At 38.1% G+C, this 15,574-nt stretch overlaps 1 protein-coding gene across 4 annotated transcripts in view; it reads right to left on the reverse strand.

The window, feature by feature from the left end:
• Nucleotides 1–14,817, reverse strand: part of vps13b (vacuolar protein sorting 13 homolog B) — a 327,627-nt gene extending 312,810 nt beyond the window's left edge. For 3 of the 4 annotated variants that reach the window (XM_086219125.1, XM_086219127.1, XM_086219123.1), the window contains exons 1-3: nt 14,534–14,817; nt 13,602–13,754; nt 11,756–11,899 (exon numbers count right to left, since the gene is read on the reverse strand). In XM_086219125.1, coding sequence (XP_086075251.1) covers nt 11,756–11,899; nt 13,602–13,748 — 291 coding nt within the window. In that variant the 5' untranslated portion in view covers nt 13,749–13,754; nt 14,534–14,817. The remainder of the gene's footprint in view (nt 1–11,755; nt 11,900–13,601; nt 13,755–14,533) is intronic. The other variant, XM_086219124.1, reaches the window with a different exon arrangement.
• Between the last annotated feature and the right edge of the window lie 757 nt (nt 14,818–15,574).

Genomic DNA, 15,574 nt, shown 5'->3' on the forward strand with positions numbered 1-15,574 from the left:
ATAAGTGAGGTGTACTAGAAGGCACAAACTGCAGAGGCTTCAGTGTTCTTGGAGAGTATCAGCAAGATAGAGTAAATCAACAGAGTGAAACAAGAGAAGTTTCTTTTCATTATCTTAAGAATAGTCATGAAAGGAAACATGTTTCACCCTGGGGGGGCGGCTAATACTATGCATGAAGGCTGTTTAAAGGTCTTGGGTAGTATTACTGCAAGTAAGAAGAAAAAAAACATCAATAAGCTCCAGAGGATGTTACCCAGTGGCTGATAAACATTGCCTTAAGAGATGCCCCTAATTATTTGACAGCTGTGCGGTTGGATTGTGGGTAAAGTGGGTGGGCGATTTGGACAAGGACGATGAATCCTGGCATAAAAATTATATTTCTGATGCATCTATTTTTGCAGCAATCATGTAGAAATAAAATTATACAGTAAATCAGTAAAGTGTTCTTTTAACTTACATTTGTATACCACAAATAAAACAAGGATTCTACCTAATAGAAAAAAAAATGTAGTCCTCCCTTATACGAGTTAGTATTGCTTTCTTATATCCTGAGACAGAGATAACATGGATAACAAGGGGGCTCTTACCAAGCGAGGTACTAGCAAACATGACCAACTCAAGGAAACTCTGGAGAGAGTGGTATGTAGTTCATGCCAACACAGACAGTAAAGGAGCTACTTCAAATATACACCTACTTTAAGAGGCATACAGCATAGTATCTAAAAATAATAATAATAATAATAATAATTGTCTGCTAAATGGAGCTCTCACACTCACCAGAGGACATTAAACACAGACCACCAACAGTTTGTTTAACATGAGGTCCATCAAGGCTACCCTTTTCCGCTGACAAATGGTACACAAAGCACCCTGTTACTGTGTTACTTCTTTTTTCCCAACTCACCTTGAGTACATCTAAAAAAGGCGAGTACAAAATGAAAACCACATCTCAAAAGAATTCCTAAAGGGCACTGATTATGCCAATTTCCTGTTCCATGTTTTTATTCTGGAACTCCACAAGAGTAAATTGACACAATTCACAGTTCCAAAGAAACGATCTTCTTCTGGCCCTTTATGGAAACCCTCAGTTCATCCTGTTTCTGATGAAGGCTTTTTCTGTTTGAGACAGAAGATTATGTCTCTGTAACAGCCCACTTTCTTCTAAATGAACTTCTAGAAGCCTGCCAAGGGCCAGAAAGAGGCAGCAACATAGTAGGTTTCCCCAATGTCAAAAGTATAACAGGTCACATTTATTACAGTGATGCCAATTCCATCACATCTTTTGCATTGCCCAATATTCTCATCGTGTTATGACTGTTATTCTTCCATGAAACAAGAGCAGATATTTTATTTTAGCCTTCAACACATTGCAGTTGACATTTTTGTTTATATGTACCTATGTGATGGGCTCCATGATAGTACAGTCCTGAAATGGTTGCTGTCACTGAACTCCAAAACTACTGCATCATTCTTTCTTTTAAATCTTTGCAGGCGATAATTTAATTTCATAGTTCATAGAAAACAGATCATCACAGAGCAAGAGAAATTGTTTGGAAAAAAAATACAAGTTTGCTCTCTCATATGATTCTCTTAGAACATTTGAGCCTCTGGAACCCGAACTAGGACGGACGTTGAACATACCCAGGATATCTTAAAGTTACCAGGGTTGACAAACCCCAACAACAGTGATCAGGACATTCAATACCATGAAATGGTTATCAATCTGTAATTTAACTCAGGGTTTCCCAACCTGGTTGTGAGAGCGTTCATAGTTAAGGGCTGACACCAGCACTAGATGACAAGTTAACAAAATGGAGAGCCACAGATTTCTCTCAGGAGGAACACACAATCATCTTTGACAACTATAAATAGAATAAATCCTTAATACAGGGTAAAAGTGACACAGGCACAGCTGTCAAAGCAGCAAGGATAGCTGGTAGAAAACTGCAGACTGTGGAAATGCACAATGTCATTATTCCATCATTAAGGCAGTGATAGATCTGACCTTTATCTGATCACCCTTATATGCCAAGAATGGAGCCTATCCTAGCTGACTTTGTGCGGGGTTCACTCTGGACAGATTGCCAGTCCATCGCAGGGCCAACACATATAGACAAACAACCATTCACACTCACAGCCACACCTACAGTCAATTTAGAGTTGACGATTAACCTGACTTGCACGTCTTTGGACTGTTGGAGAAAACCGGAGTTCGCAGAGAGAATCCACCCAGGCACAGGGAGAACATGCAAACTCCACACAGAAAGACCCCATGCTCAAACCCGGAATCTTCTTGCTGTGAGGCGACAGTGATAACCACTGCACCACTGTGCCGCTCTACTAGAACAAGCAAAAATATCTTTCCTAGTTAATGTGGGGGCTTTTAACTGTGGCCGTTAACATTTCTGGCCAATAATGCAAGCCTAAGTCCTTAATGCCTTCAGAGATTTTCTTTGCTAAAAATCACTAATAACGTCAACATTAGCAGTCAAAGCAGGGTAATCATTTCCTAAAGTATAATATCACCGTAAGCACCAGGCAAGCAATTAATAAGATCCACTGAGGGACTCCTGTAGTCCGGATGGCCTGAGAGCAAGGATTAAGCTGTGGAGCGGCAGCATCCTGCTGAGAGTACTGATCACCACTTGACTCACCGAATGCAGGAAGCCGCCGGGCTTAATTTTTCCCCTGACTGCTTTCCTGTGTCTGAAGAGCTGAAGTAACATCATCCCACCAGGAACTGAAACTTCCATCAAACTTCAAAGACAAAGCAATGTCACGTGACGGGTTGTGTAGCATTAGTTAACTCAACAGCAATGGTGGCTGGGTGTAAGGCCTTTTTCTGGAATGACACGTAGCTTTTCCTTGCATCCTGCACATGTTTTAAATCAGTCTGGAATGCCCAACAGAAACCTGTGCAAAAGATTACTCTGAAGAAGTAGAAAATTTGGAGCAGGGAGGCCAACTACTTACAGTATGCCTGACAGAGACAATGATGACAGCCTCACCCTCAGTTAATCTAAAAAAAAAAGGTGTGTAACCAGAGAAACCCCCAAGTTTGCCAGAAAGAGACAAAAAAATTGTCATTTCACTGATAAGATTTATGAACACTGACCCAAACCTCAGTATAAGAGAAAATTGTTGAAGGGCACAATTCTACAAGATTTGTTAAACAAACAGTAGACATGTGCTCTCACAAATGTATACATGAAAGCCTGGGAAACTATAAACCCTTTGGACACTGGGCTTCTAAGCTTCATTTGTTGCCATAGAAATCAATGGTGTTATGTTATTTTGGTGCTTTTTTTCCATTTGGCTATATCAATCATCCCAAATAAGGCAGTGGTAGAGGTGCAACATTATGGCTATTATTCACGATGCAAAGCATACATTTTCATTGTTTATTCTTAGACAGAGCTTAAACTTAAGAGGGTTATTTTTTGAGTCGCAGCTCTCATCTGAAGTCACCAGCAATGCGCTGAAACTGCCAATGACATGTGACAATTCCATAGCCAAGCTTTAAAGAACACTATGCAGATGCCAGGGGTGTCTGGAAGAACTTCCAAATCTGCAAAGAGGACCCCAAAAACGTCAAGTGCCAGATCTGCCAAACAAAGCTGGCATAGAACAAATACACTACTAATCACCAGCAAACTGTTAGTCACTGCTGAGCTGCAAACTGTATTCTATGAAAAAATGATTCGGGTGAAGCTTTGAATATAGTATAGCCAGAGAAATGGTCATTTATTTGACAAAATTGCACGATACGAATGCATACAAGGCCTACACATACAGACCTACATGTACAGACCTTTTTAACACAACTCCCACGATATGATCTGATGTCATTATCGTTCTTGGTCTCTAATTAGTGCACTTGCTCAGTTTTCCAACCAGCCTAAGAGATCCACAATGTGTCAAGATTATTCTCTTTTTATTATCAATAAGAGATGGGTTTCGTTACCACTATAACAAGCTGGATTCAAGGACAGTAGACTCTCCTGAGCTCCATGTCTTCACTCTCTGTCTCGTCTGTCCTGAAGACAAGGCCCTGTTGGACTGATGATCAGACGGATTTATTGTGCAATCTCTGTAAGCGATTTGCTCCCTGTGAGCTGGAGAATCAAAGGCAAGATTTCCGGATGGCATCGGGACAGAGATTACTTAATTTGTGCTATCCGATTACAAACTCCCAAAGGCTGTTTTATTGTACTTGTTGAATCATTTCCTTTGTGTGAGTTGCTTCTACATAGCCTGTGTGAATTTTTCAGAAGGTGTTTTATAATTTAATGGAATTTGTGATCAGTGAGTGTCTAACCATGTAAGAGAATAACAAAAAAATCAGTAATTCAATATGAAAAGTATAATATAGCTATATATTGAATGAAATAATCAATCAGACCAAATAGTGTCTCGAGCATTATCAGTTGTACAACAGCTACATAGTGATTTTACAGTGTCTACAATAATATTCCTAATGTCTAATTAGGGAGAGAAGTTCAGAAAGGAAGGAAGACAAACATCATGACTGTGAGCAAAAAAGACTGTTACTGTCTCAATTTTCTACATCTCTTGGTTAATTCTTATATACAAATATATACATTACGGTGTATATATATATATATATATATGTATATATATACACACACACATACACATATATATATACACACACACATACATATATACACACACATACATACATGCATTATATATATATACATTATATATATATATACATATATATATATATACACACAAACACACACAGAGTTACAAAAACTATCCTCAATTATCTGTAAAGCTGTTGCTTTTAAACTTGTATTTTGACTGTTTAGTTTACTGCCACGAATGTCAAAGGAAATAGGGAGATGTAAAGAGTGAACGTTTGGTATTATTAACTGATTAATGACATAAATGTCAATAATTGTTGCAAATTAATTGTTTCATTGGGCCACTACTGGACACTAATAATGTTAAGGGCTGCAAATAGTTTGGAGGAAGGTTAACAAAATAAAATGCCTTTTACGACCATACGCCAAAGCCATATCTCAGTGGAACCTCCCCAAATCATGCATCAATCAGAATCTCCACATCAGTGGCAAATGCACTCAGCCGCCAAAAAACTCCCTGATCAAGCAGTCAGCATAGTCAAAACCAGAGAGACTCTTCTCAATAAAACCAAGCCCTTATCTTTGTCTCATAAAAAAATAAAGAGTGCCAGGGAGTTTTGTGATCCACTGTAACTGCTGTCCATCCAGTTGATCTGCGGATCACACCTCATTTTCAACATCTGGAGAAGATGTCTAAGATGTCAAGAAGAGCAAAAAATGTGCCCGTATAGTGATACAAATCCCCCCCCCCCCCAATTTTTTTTACCTAACTCATGATAAAACAATGCTTGAAAAAGGTGATGCCTTTACAAAGTAATTTGCAGAGATAAAACTGGGCTTTCCATGCAACTGAAAGGTGCATGATTTTTTTGTTTAAGTCTGTGCTCCATGTTCAGAAAACAGAGATGTTTTTACTCACATACAAAAGAAAACCTGTAACACCCATAATGCCTTCGTGGCCTTCCAAAGGCCAATCCCAGACGGTTTTGGCATTGCTGTCACTGATGCACTCACTCCAGGTGGAGACACTTGTTTTGCCCTGCTGGCTTTGATGACAGCATTGCAGACAGGCTGTTTTGATTATGAAGCAGGAAGGAACTGATCAGACTGTCAATTGCAGTCGGTATACAATAAACCCAGATTATAATGTGTGGTGAACAGCAGCCCAGTAGTCCACAAGAAAACCTTTTGCCAGGAGATAAGGAGTTCTGGGTACAGGCAGCAGTGAGGGAAGATGTATTATTTTGTTCACATTGTACTGCGTCTTAATAACACATAGCCAGTTCAAAATCTACAAAGTTTTTCTTTAAACCAAATGTCAAGTCCCATGTCTTAAACAGGCCTGAACAAATAAACTTAAAAGAGTAAATGAAACTTAATCTAGAAGGTGACAGTAAGATGCACCTTCCACATTTGCTGGTAAACACAAATCAGTGGAAGATGATTCTTAACCCCTGACATTAACCCTTTTACATATCCTCACTCCAAAACAGACAAGATCCAAATAGAAGAAAGGGAATTGTTTTCCAGTATTGAATGCAAGCAAGAAAACAGTTGGAAGTTTCTCACACTGCATGCACTGTCTTTACTCAAATGATTGAGAGAACCTGCATTTTCAGCACAGTGCCTGATTTGATCTAAAGTTAGCCTTTGTGAGGAGTGACATGATCTTGAGAATCACACACAATAAAATTTAAGTAGATGACCTTTTTTTAACCTAAGGGTTAACCCTAACCCTGACCCTAACACTTTTTTCTTCAAAAATCAGACATATGAATCTTTGGCTGCAGCCCTACGAATGTGCTGTCACTACTTGCAATGCAATGTATGGCATTTCTGTTGATGTGGACAGCCTTTTTATCTTTCACAAGAGAGGTGGAGGAATGAAAATAAACAATAGCTTTATCAGCGCCCAATGTCCAAATTCCCTCAGTGCCGAGACGAAATGGAAGTGTGAAGAGAATTGGGAGCACCCAAGTCAGCTGAAAAAAATGATTTGGTGGTTTAGTTACACTTTTTAGCATCACCTGGTAAAGAAAAAAATACTCCGTGAAGCACTGGAAATGGTTGTAAACCCTTCCTATAGGAGCTCTGTATATGGAATCACATATTTAGAACCACCATTACATCATGTCAACTTCTGGACATTTTCAGACTTCCTTTTCATTCAAAGTAGATCAGATCAAACAGTTCATTCATGTTAAGTAACTCAAGAGGAGCGGTTTTGTGTGCATCTTTGCACAAGAGGAAAAGTGTTTAAACTGACTTCTACAAAACCCTTTCATCCCCATGACCAATCTCCTGTTACATACGTTGAGCTCTTGGGCACAGACAAGGGCTTAGTCTAATTTCACATGCATATGTCCACACAAAAATCTGTTCATATGAAATACAACTGCCTTGTGTGAGGCACCCTGTATCATGGGTTTAGAAAAATGCAGAGTTAATAATTACATCATTATTATTATCAATTATTGTGAATATGATTGTTATGATTGAGTAGCAGTAGTAGGAGGAGGAGGAGGAGGATTTATGTTTATAAAAACCTAACAGAAAAATATAAAAAGGCATCAGTTTGCACATGTACAATTAATATCACATTGGAGAAATGTAGTGGGAGAAATTTTGTTCAAAACAGAGCATGAAAAAGAAAGCATTTATAATATATGATATATACTGTATGTATTTATCCAATATCATTTTTGCAATTGTCATTTCAGAGCATTCAGACATAATTAACACACAGAAATTAAAATCTTTTTTTTTTATAAATGGCCTCTGGTTAATAGAATTTATGTCAAAACAAGTTGACACCTATTACCATACTTGCTACACTAGAAGTTCTCATTACAGCTTATTTTAAGCAATTACACTGTCAGCAGGAGCAATAATCTCCAACTGCTGCTAAATGCCCAAATTTCCACATTTACTGGAAACTATAATTGTGAGCTGTTCTTGGTGCTTTGCAGATGGGCCCTATAGAGCAATGTGAACATCTATAATAATACCAAATTCCTCTAAATGAGACACAAACATTGAAAATGTCCAAATAATTCTGGTTATATTGCACAATTGATTTTAAAACAAAGTCTGTAATTATGAAAACAAACCATAGTAATGATATAATCTGCCATTTTCACACAAGGCCCACAATAGGATTCCTGATTCTACTGGACAAAAGAAATTGCAATAATTTAGTTAAAGCAAAATATACAATAAAAAATATAAAAATATATACAGCATCAATGAAAATCCTGTGTGTATATTCAGTTTTTATTGAATCTGTTTGAGGGATGTGTTAATGTACTTTCATTCTCATATTTGATGCTGTAATTTGTGATGGTGTCTAAGTGTCAGCTTTTTCTCTTAAGCAAGGATACTGGCAGACCAAATGGAATACATTTCCACCAAACAGAATATATGGCAGAAAAATCATTTTCTAAGGGCAGAGGATGTTGTTATGATGCCATGTAAAGCCCTTTGAGACAAACTGTTTGTGAAAATGGGCTCTACAAATAAAATTGCCTTGCCTTGCCTCAATGACTACCAATGGTGGAAGTGCCACAAACATCAAACAAAGGTAAGACAAGTTACACTGATCTTAAAAATAGAAGGAAATTGGCTGCATTTTCTTGGCATAAGATAATATAAGTTAGTCTGGTTCCTCATGCCACAAGTGTAGCAGCTCATTTAAATTCCTCATGCAAGAAGGACTTCTGCTGTAAATCTGGCTTTGCTCCAAGTGATGTCTCATGGGTGCACATACCACTGAATAATTTGTCCAAACGTCATTTACAATTCCCCCTAAATCTTTTCTTGACTGGGAGCCTTTTATAAAACATCTGCAACAAATAGTTGTTTTGAAACTATGAGCATTACACCACCAATGGTAAATGACCTTCAACTGTGTATGAAGCATAAAAAACACATTTAAATTTCCATCTAACAAGAAACCTGATCACTTCAGCAGTAGCCACCGGCAAAGTATATGATATTTACCATTAGTTCTGGCCGCTCAAGCTCATGTGTTACAAATCTTTTTGCCGCAGTCTATATAATTAGCTGTAATTGACTTCCCTTGAAATGTGTTTCTTCTGGGACATCTGGCCTTGAAACTGCAACCTTCCCATAAAGGGCCAGCACTGAACTACAAGTTCAGTTTTGTAAAATGCATGAGTGGCAGACCAACCGTACACACACACACACACACACACACACACACACACACACACACATATTTTAGTTATGTATTTATATATATATACTAAGTTAGTCAGTTAGTTAGTTAGGGGTGCAACGATATACAAAATTCATGGTTTGGTTCAGTTCAATTTTTAGAGTCACAGTTTGATATTTTTTCAATGAATAAAAGGTGAAATTTCCATGCCTTTTTTTTTTTTTTTTGCAGTTTAGTAGCCTTTTTATCATTTATTAAAATTACTCATGGCTCTCAGAATGCCCCGGGTAAAGTTTGTAGCACGTGTGTTGTTGTAGTTCCTTGTTTTTGTTTTGTTCCACCTATTTATGGGAGCGATGTCTGTGTAATTGTGTTGTCATGTTCATTGTATTTCCACTGTTTTAGTTTATCATTGTGTGACACTTGACACATACCGTTTTATTTTTGTACACGACACGCTTGCCATCAGGGTCATACTTAAAACGAAAACCAAACTCGTTCAGAATCAGAATCAGAAATCCTTTATTAATCACTTGCGGGAAATTGGATTACAATGCTCCATTTCACAGTAAAAAGCAATATATAATAGAGAAGAAAAATAGAAAATCAAGAATTTAAGAAGATATCTTTTGTACATATTTACATTTTTACAGTGAACGGGATATTTGTATTGAAAGATTTAACTGATGAGCTACATCTTAGAGGGAGGAGTTAAACAGTTTGATAGCCACCGGTAGGAATGATTTCCTGTGGTGCTCAGTGGTAATGTAGGGGTATGAGTCTCTGGCTGAAAGTACTTTTACTGCTGGCCAGCAGTTCTGTTATAGAGAAGGCATGAAGTGTTCCACACGCCAGGTCTGAAGGATGGTGGAGGATCTTCGATTTCAGGTGTATCAGAGGCATCAGCCATGTTGCAAGGAGCTAGCTTCACACATAGCTTCTGTCTCAGTAGTTTGTTTTTGTCCGAACGCATGTGGGAGCCACAGCTCAGTCAATCTGCGCTCCACAGTGCAGGCGGCATAGTTGAGCGCAGAGCCACTGAGCTTTCAGCGCAGAGCACATTGTCAGAAGTTGGTGAAATAAATAAATAAAAGTGTGTTTCATAGTGTCTACCAAACCAAGACCACTGTATCAAACAGTTCAACACGAATACGTGTATTGTTGCACCCCGAAAATATATATACACATATACACATACATGCGTATATATGTGCGTGTGTGTGTGTGTGTGTGTGTGTGTATATATATATATATATATATATATATATATATATACAGATAGATAGATATATAGACAGATAGATAGATAGATAAATAGATAGATATATATGCATGAAACTTATATGTCATGTTTATAATTAAAGAAAAAATATGAAACATAACTCGATATATATCATATAAATGTTTCTCTTTGAATAACTGTTTTCAAATCTATATCTATGATGATGATGATGATGCATGATATGACTGAGAATGACATTTGGAATAATAATTAATATGATCATTAAAAAAACCTGCTGTCATTGAATTTAATCAACTGTGGTTGACGTATTCATTTATGAAAGTATTTATATATCTCATTCAAGAGAAGCGGGGTCCTCTGCAAGTATAAAAGGGAAAAGTGTTAATTAAGACCGACATGTCGAAATAGCTGATAGAACTGATTGAATTCACTGAGGTCATCTGTTTGGATATTTCTTGCCACACGTCAATTAAGCCCCTTCAAAAGGAAAAAAAATGTGCTGATTTAAAGTCCAATTTCAATATTTTCAGAAATCATTATAATTTCACATTTCGAAAAAGTGTTAAATAAGACATTCACACAACTCGTTCAATGGCTTGCTATGTTTTTGCAGCGGCACATTTTTCACTTTCTGATCCACTGGAAGTGTACTCCACTTCAGCGTACCTATTTCTCTCTTCAATGACAGCATGTTTTTCTTACAGTCCAAAAACCTGGAAAAAAAAATACGAATCTATAATCTCATTTACTTTGATAACTTGCTGAAGTTGCTCCAACCAGCTCAGCTCAGCCATTGGCTCCAACTCCTTTTAAGAGGAGGAGCATTGAAATCCATTTTATTTTTGCTCAGATGTTGTTTCCTTTACTGATCCCTGATCAATTTTCTGTGCAGAAAAAGAAGGCTTACACAAATTTATTGTGCAGTTGTTTTATTTTGAGCCTGAGCCCTGTTGAAACAGTGTGGAAAAGTTATAGAAGTAGAATCATTTGCTGCCCCCTGCAACCAGTGGAGCCTTTTCCACACTGTTTCAACAGGGCTCAGGCTCAAAATAAAACAACTGCACAATAAATTTGTGTAAGCCTTCTTTTTTCTGCACAGAAAATTGATCAGGGATCAGTAAAGGAATTGATGAAGAATGAGACCAATAACTGGAATTAATACTGCAATGAAATTTGTGTCACTCGAGTCTTGCGAATTCTCAGCCCTATGCTTTATTTCTATTTAAAAAACCTGTCTGTCAAATTTAAGAAATTAATGTTTTAGGTGATTTTGCAAAGGAAACAACTCTTCTCGCTTGTCTGGCAAAGAAATATTTCACAGGCCTAATGATCAGCTCTTTCACCAACACAAATTTCTCTGTCCTGTCAATTCTATAAGAAACTACAGTTTGTTTAATGACTACAGTTTTAGATTTGCTTGTTAAATATCTCACAATATTACTTTGCAGCATCTTCGGCCATTACTACTAGCATGAAAATTTTTAAACTATTGAAAGCAGCCCCCCTGATCTTGAAAAACTTAAGAAACAACACATCCATAGAAGGCACAGTAAAGAAATAACCTGGAAAGCTCCAGACACACCATCAAAATTTAAATGGTAAATTATGTTGTGCTACTGTGTCTCCAAGGTAAATGAACAGCATTTACAGTATGTTGATAGGGAGACCCACTAATTATATGAGCTGTGAATTTGCAGTTTCTCATAGAAGGAGGGAACTAACCTGGTCTCCATCTCTCAGTTTCAGAATGCACTCCATGGTATTGATGGTAATGACGACTGGCTCTGAGCCCAGCTTGGTCCATGGTACATGGATACGTAGCTCATGGATATGCCCACTCATAAACGTAAAGGGCAGTTTCAACTCCTGTAAATAAGTCAAAACAAATAAAGATGAAAAAAGCATTTTGCAACATTTACAACACTGGAACAGCTAAATGAATATCCATCTGACACCAGAACATTTGAAACAGACTTCTGTCCACCTCCTATTCCAATCTTTGAAATTAAAATCCATCTATCCATTGTCTATACCACTTCATCCGTTAAACGTTGCGGTCGGGCTGGAGCCTATCCCAGCTGACACTGGGTGAGAGGCGGGGTTAACCCTGGACGGGTTGCCAGTCCGTCTCAGTGAAACTAATATTGGAAGATAATAACACAAGTGCTCCAGATTACACATTGGTATCAGTTTGAACCAAGGCAAAGGAATACCTGTATACTACAACTGCAGAATTTTCATCCAATTGCCATTATTTTGACTGATATTGCAAATGTTAGGTGATTTCAATATTCGAGGGGAAACTTTGACATATGCCACTCAAAACACAGGAAAAATATCATGACATTGCCACGAAGAAGTATAAAAAGAACACATTTAAAACAACACTGAAGAGCAAAATACTTGAGTGAATTTATCAAGCGGCTGCACGGTGGTTAGCACTGTGGCCTCACAGCAAGAAGGTTCCGGGTTCGAGTCCCGGCTCGGGCGCGGGATCTTTCTGTGTGGAGTCTGCATGTTCTCCCCGTGCCTGTGTGGGTTCTCTCCGGTACTCCAGCTTCCTCCCACCGTCCAAAGACATGCAATTTGGGGACTAGGCTGGTTGGATTCTCTAAATTGACCGTAGGTATGAATGTGAGTGTGAATGGTTGTTCGTCTCTGTGTGTTGGCCCTGCGATGGACTGGCGACCTGTCCAGGGTGTACCCCGCCTCTCTCCCGTAGATGCTGGGATACGCTCCAGCCCCCCCCGCGACCCTTACTAGTAAGGAATAAGCGGAAGACGACGATGGATGGAATTTATCAAGCTTTGTCCAAGATTTTAAAGAAATTGTCCCCTTCAAATTTTGAAAGACTTGGAGGACAAATTTTCTCTTTGACATTTCTAGAGCAATATTTAATATAATCCTCTGACATCACCAGATAAATATAGGACACTGTCATCTGTCTATGCCATCTTATTTGCTAATAGGCCAAAAGTAGATTGATAATGGCCAATAACGAAGCATGGCCATGATATCAGCTAATCAACAGTTCTTTTCTGATTCTAGTCAAGACAATATACCAGGGGTTATTACTATCATTATTCTCTGCATATTAATTCTCCTAACTTTACTACAGGATATTCACTGATGTTAGTTCCATCATAATTCAAACTGCTTCTGAAGGAGAGGAAAAAAGTATAGAAAACGACTCACTTTAAAATTCTGACATACCAATTGTTAATGAATAAATAATGAACAATATCCCACACAGATATCCTGGAGTACCATTATGAATGAGAAGAAATCAACATAAGAAAAATAACACAAATCGAGGTACGGCAACATAAACAGACCCTAAAGCCAATGACGAAAAAGTCAAATAAACTTGGGCGGACAAAACAGTTGTGAGATTTAGTATTTGACTTCAAAGAACATAGAGCCAAAAATAGCGATGAGATGGGCAATATGGAACTATAAGTCTATTTATACGAAAAAAAACTTAAATGTGAAAATATGTCTTTCATCCAAATAAATCTCAACTTGGGCTGTGAAAGGGGTTAAGCAGAGGTTTCATTCTCCAGAGTACCTGCTCCAGCACATCCAGCTTCAGGTCCAACTTGCTGAGCACCACATCTCCTCCCCAGAGCGATAGCTGAAGATCAGATGGCTTCAAATTCTTGATGTACTTGTTCACATAGCTCATTAGAAGTGGTGTGACATAGGACTCCAACATCGTGCCCTTGACATACAAGCACATCAGGGAGAAGAAAGCATTGTGATTATACTTAATGGTGTGCTCATTTTTATCATGTGATGTCTATTTACCAAAATCCCTTTCACCTTTATTGCTATCCCACACTTGTTTTAAAAACCATTATTGCGGCTGATACCAAGGTGAGAGAAAATATATTTTTGACAGAGATATTAGGATAAATCCAAGGACACAAGAAAAGAGTGTCATTACTTTCAGTAATTATTCCTGAATATCATTCAGATGTGCCTGTTCAAAAGTGCGAGCAGTGATATCACGTTTAAACGCTTTTTTCATGCTATAACATCATAATACAGAAAATGTTCTTTTATTCATGACTCCATAGAGATTCAACACCTAAACTGAAACGGAATTGACGTGAATCTTAAATGAGCATTTCTAAAGTAAAATTACAAGTTATATTAAGGCAGGCTGAAGGTGTACCCTCTTTTACAGGAAGATGTGTACTGTAGAGCTGATATGGACATCCACAGAGGAACAACAAATATTCAATTAGCGTAGGTTACAAGCCGTTTTTATCTATCTGTTATATTCATGTTCGTGGTTCCAGGTTTTAAATACCTCACAATGTTGTATACGAGTGAATGCCCGGCTAAACCGGCTAGCTAATATTACTACGTATTATTCAGGCGACCACGGGGGAAGAGCTAATAATAATTAGCAACGCCATCTCATACAGCATGGCAATGTAACTAAAAAATAGCATTTTTAAAATGAAAATTTCTTGTTATGTGAGAATAACTTACAACGGAGTTGTTAGCCAGAAATGCTAACTTATCTGTTATCTGTCATCGTGGTATCGCAGCACCGCAGAAGTGAGGCAAGCAAGCTAAGCTAACTGCTGAAAATAAGTCGTCCTAACTTCGTTTCCGGAAGCTAAAACATGTGACCACGGGTAAAAACAGGAAAATACGCCTTTACGTGAGTGTTGAGTTCGTATCCCCAAAGCTTTTCCTTTAATTCAATGTTTACTGTAACAAATTCATCTCGCTATCTGACGTTAGCCTCAACTCCCAACAGCTGCAGCAGCCCAAACGTCATCAGTAAACATACGCGACTTCCGGGTTTGTGGTGTTGCCTTTTCGTTCCGTGGGGATTCTGAGGTTTATAGTTCGGTGCGCATATATGACCTAAAATGTTGATAAACAAGGCACTGGAAGTATATTTTGATACGCAGCCAAATGCAATATCATTTTCAAAGACTCAAATAACCTGAAAAAAATCCATGCCAATATCAAGCTCGTGTGCACAATTCCCTTGCTGCTTCGCCTGCGATGTGCCAGTTGGTTTTAAAGGAGCAGCGTTTAGCTTGTGAGCCAAAGTCGGTTTTGTCAATACTTCAAATACATTTTTAGATGGCCACAGCCACCTGAAAAGGTGAGGGTGGAAAATTTGATTAAGTAATTTTAAGTCCTTTTTAATCTTAATTTATTTGCATATGCGTGTCCTTATATGGCTGCGGAAGCCCACCTTGTGGCTGGAGTAAAATGAACTTCACGATGGGCTGCTTTTTAAACCGTGCCAAGATGTTGGTTCCTATTACTTTAAAACACAGACATTGACATACATTTACATCTCATGACTTTCACTCCAAAGGCAGAGTTTTCCTTTAAATACCGACCGATGGAGAAGTCAGCAGGGACTCATGAAAACCGAATCAGGTTATCTTTGCCTGAAAGTCACACAGGTGCACGACTTGTGAGGTTTTCATTGCAATGACTGTGTGGTATCCCTGAAAGTAAGATTCTTTTATAATTTTGATGAGCGCAGATACAACAAGACTTTTA

Source organism: Aulostomus chinensis, chromosome 11 (genome assembly GCF_037954235.1).
Source record: "Aulostomus chinensis isolate RoL2024-O1b breed Wild chromosome 11, RoL_Achi_v1.0, whole genome shotgun sequence".
Classification (NCBI taxonomy): domain Eukaryota; kingdom Metazoa; phylum Chordata; class Actinopteri; order Syngnathiformes; family Aulostomidae; genus Aulostomus; species Aulostomus chinensis.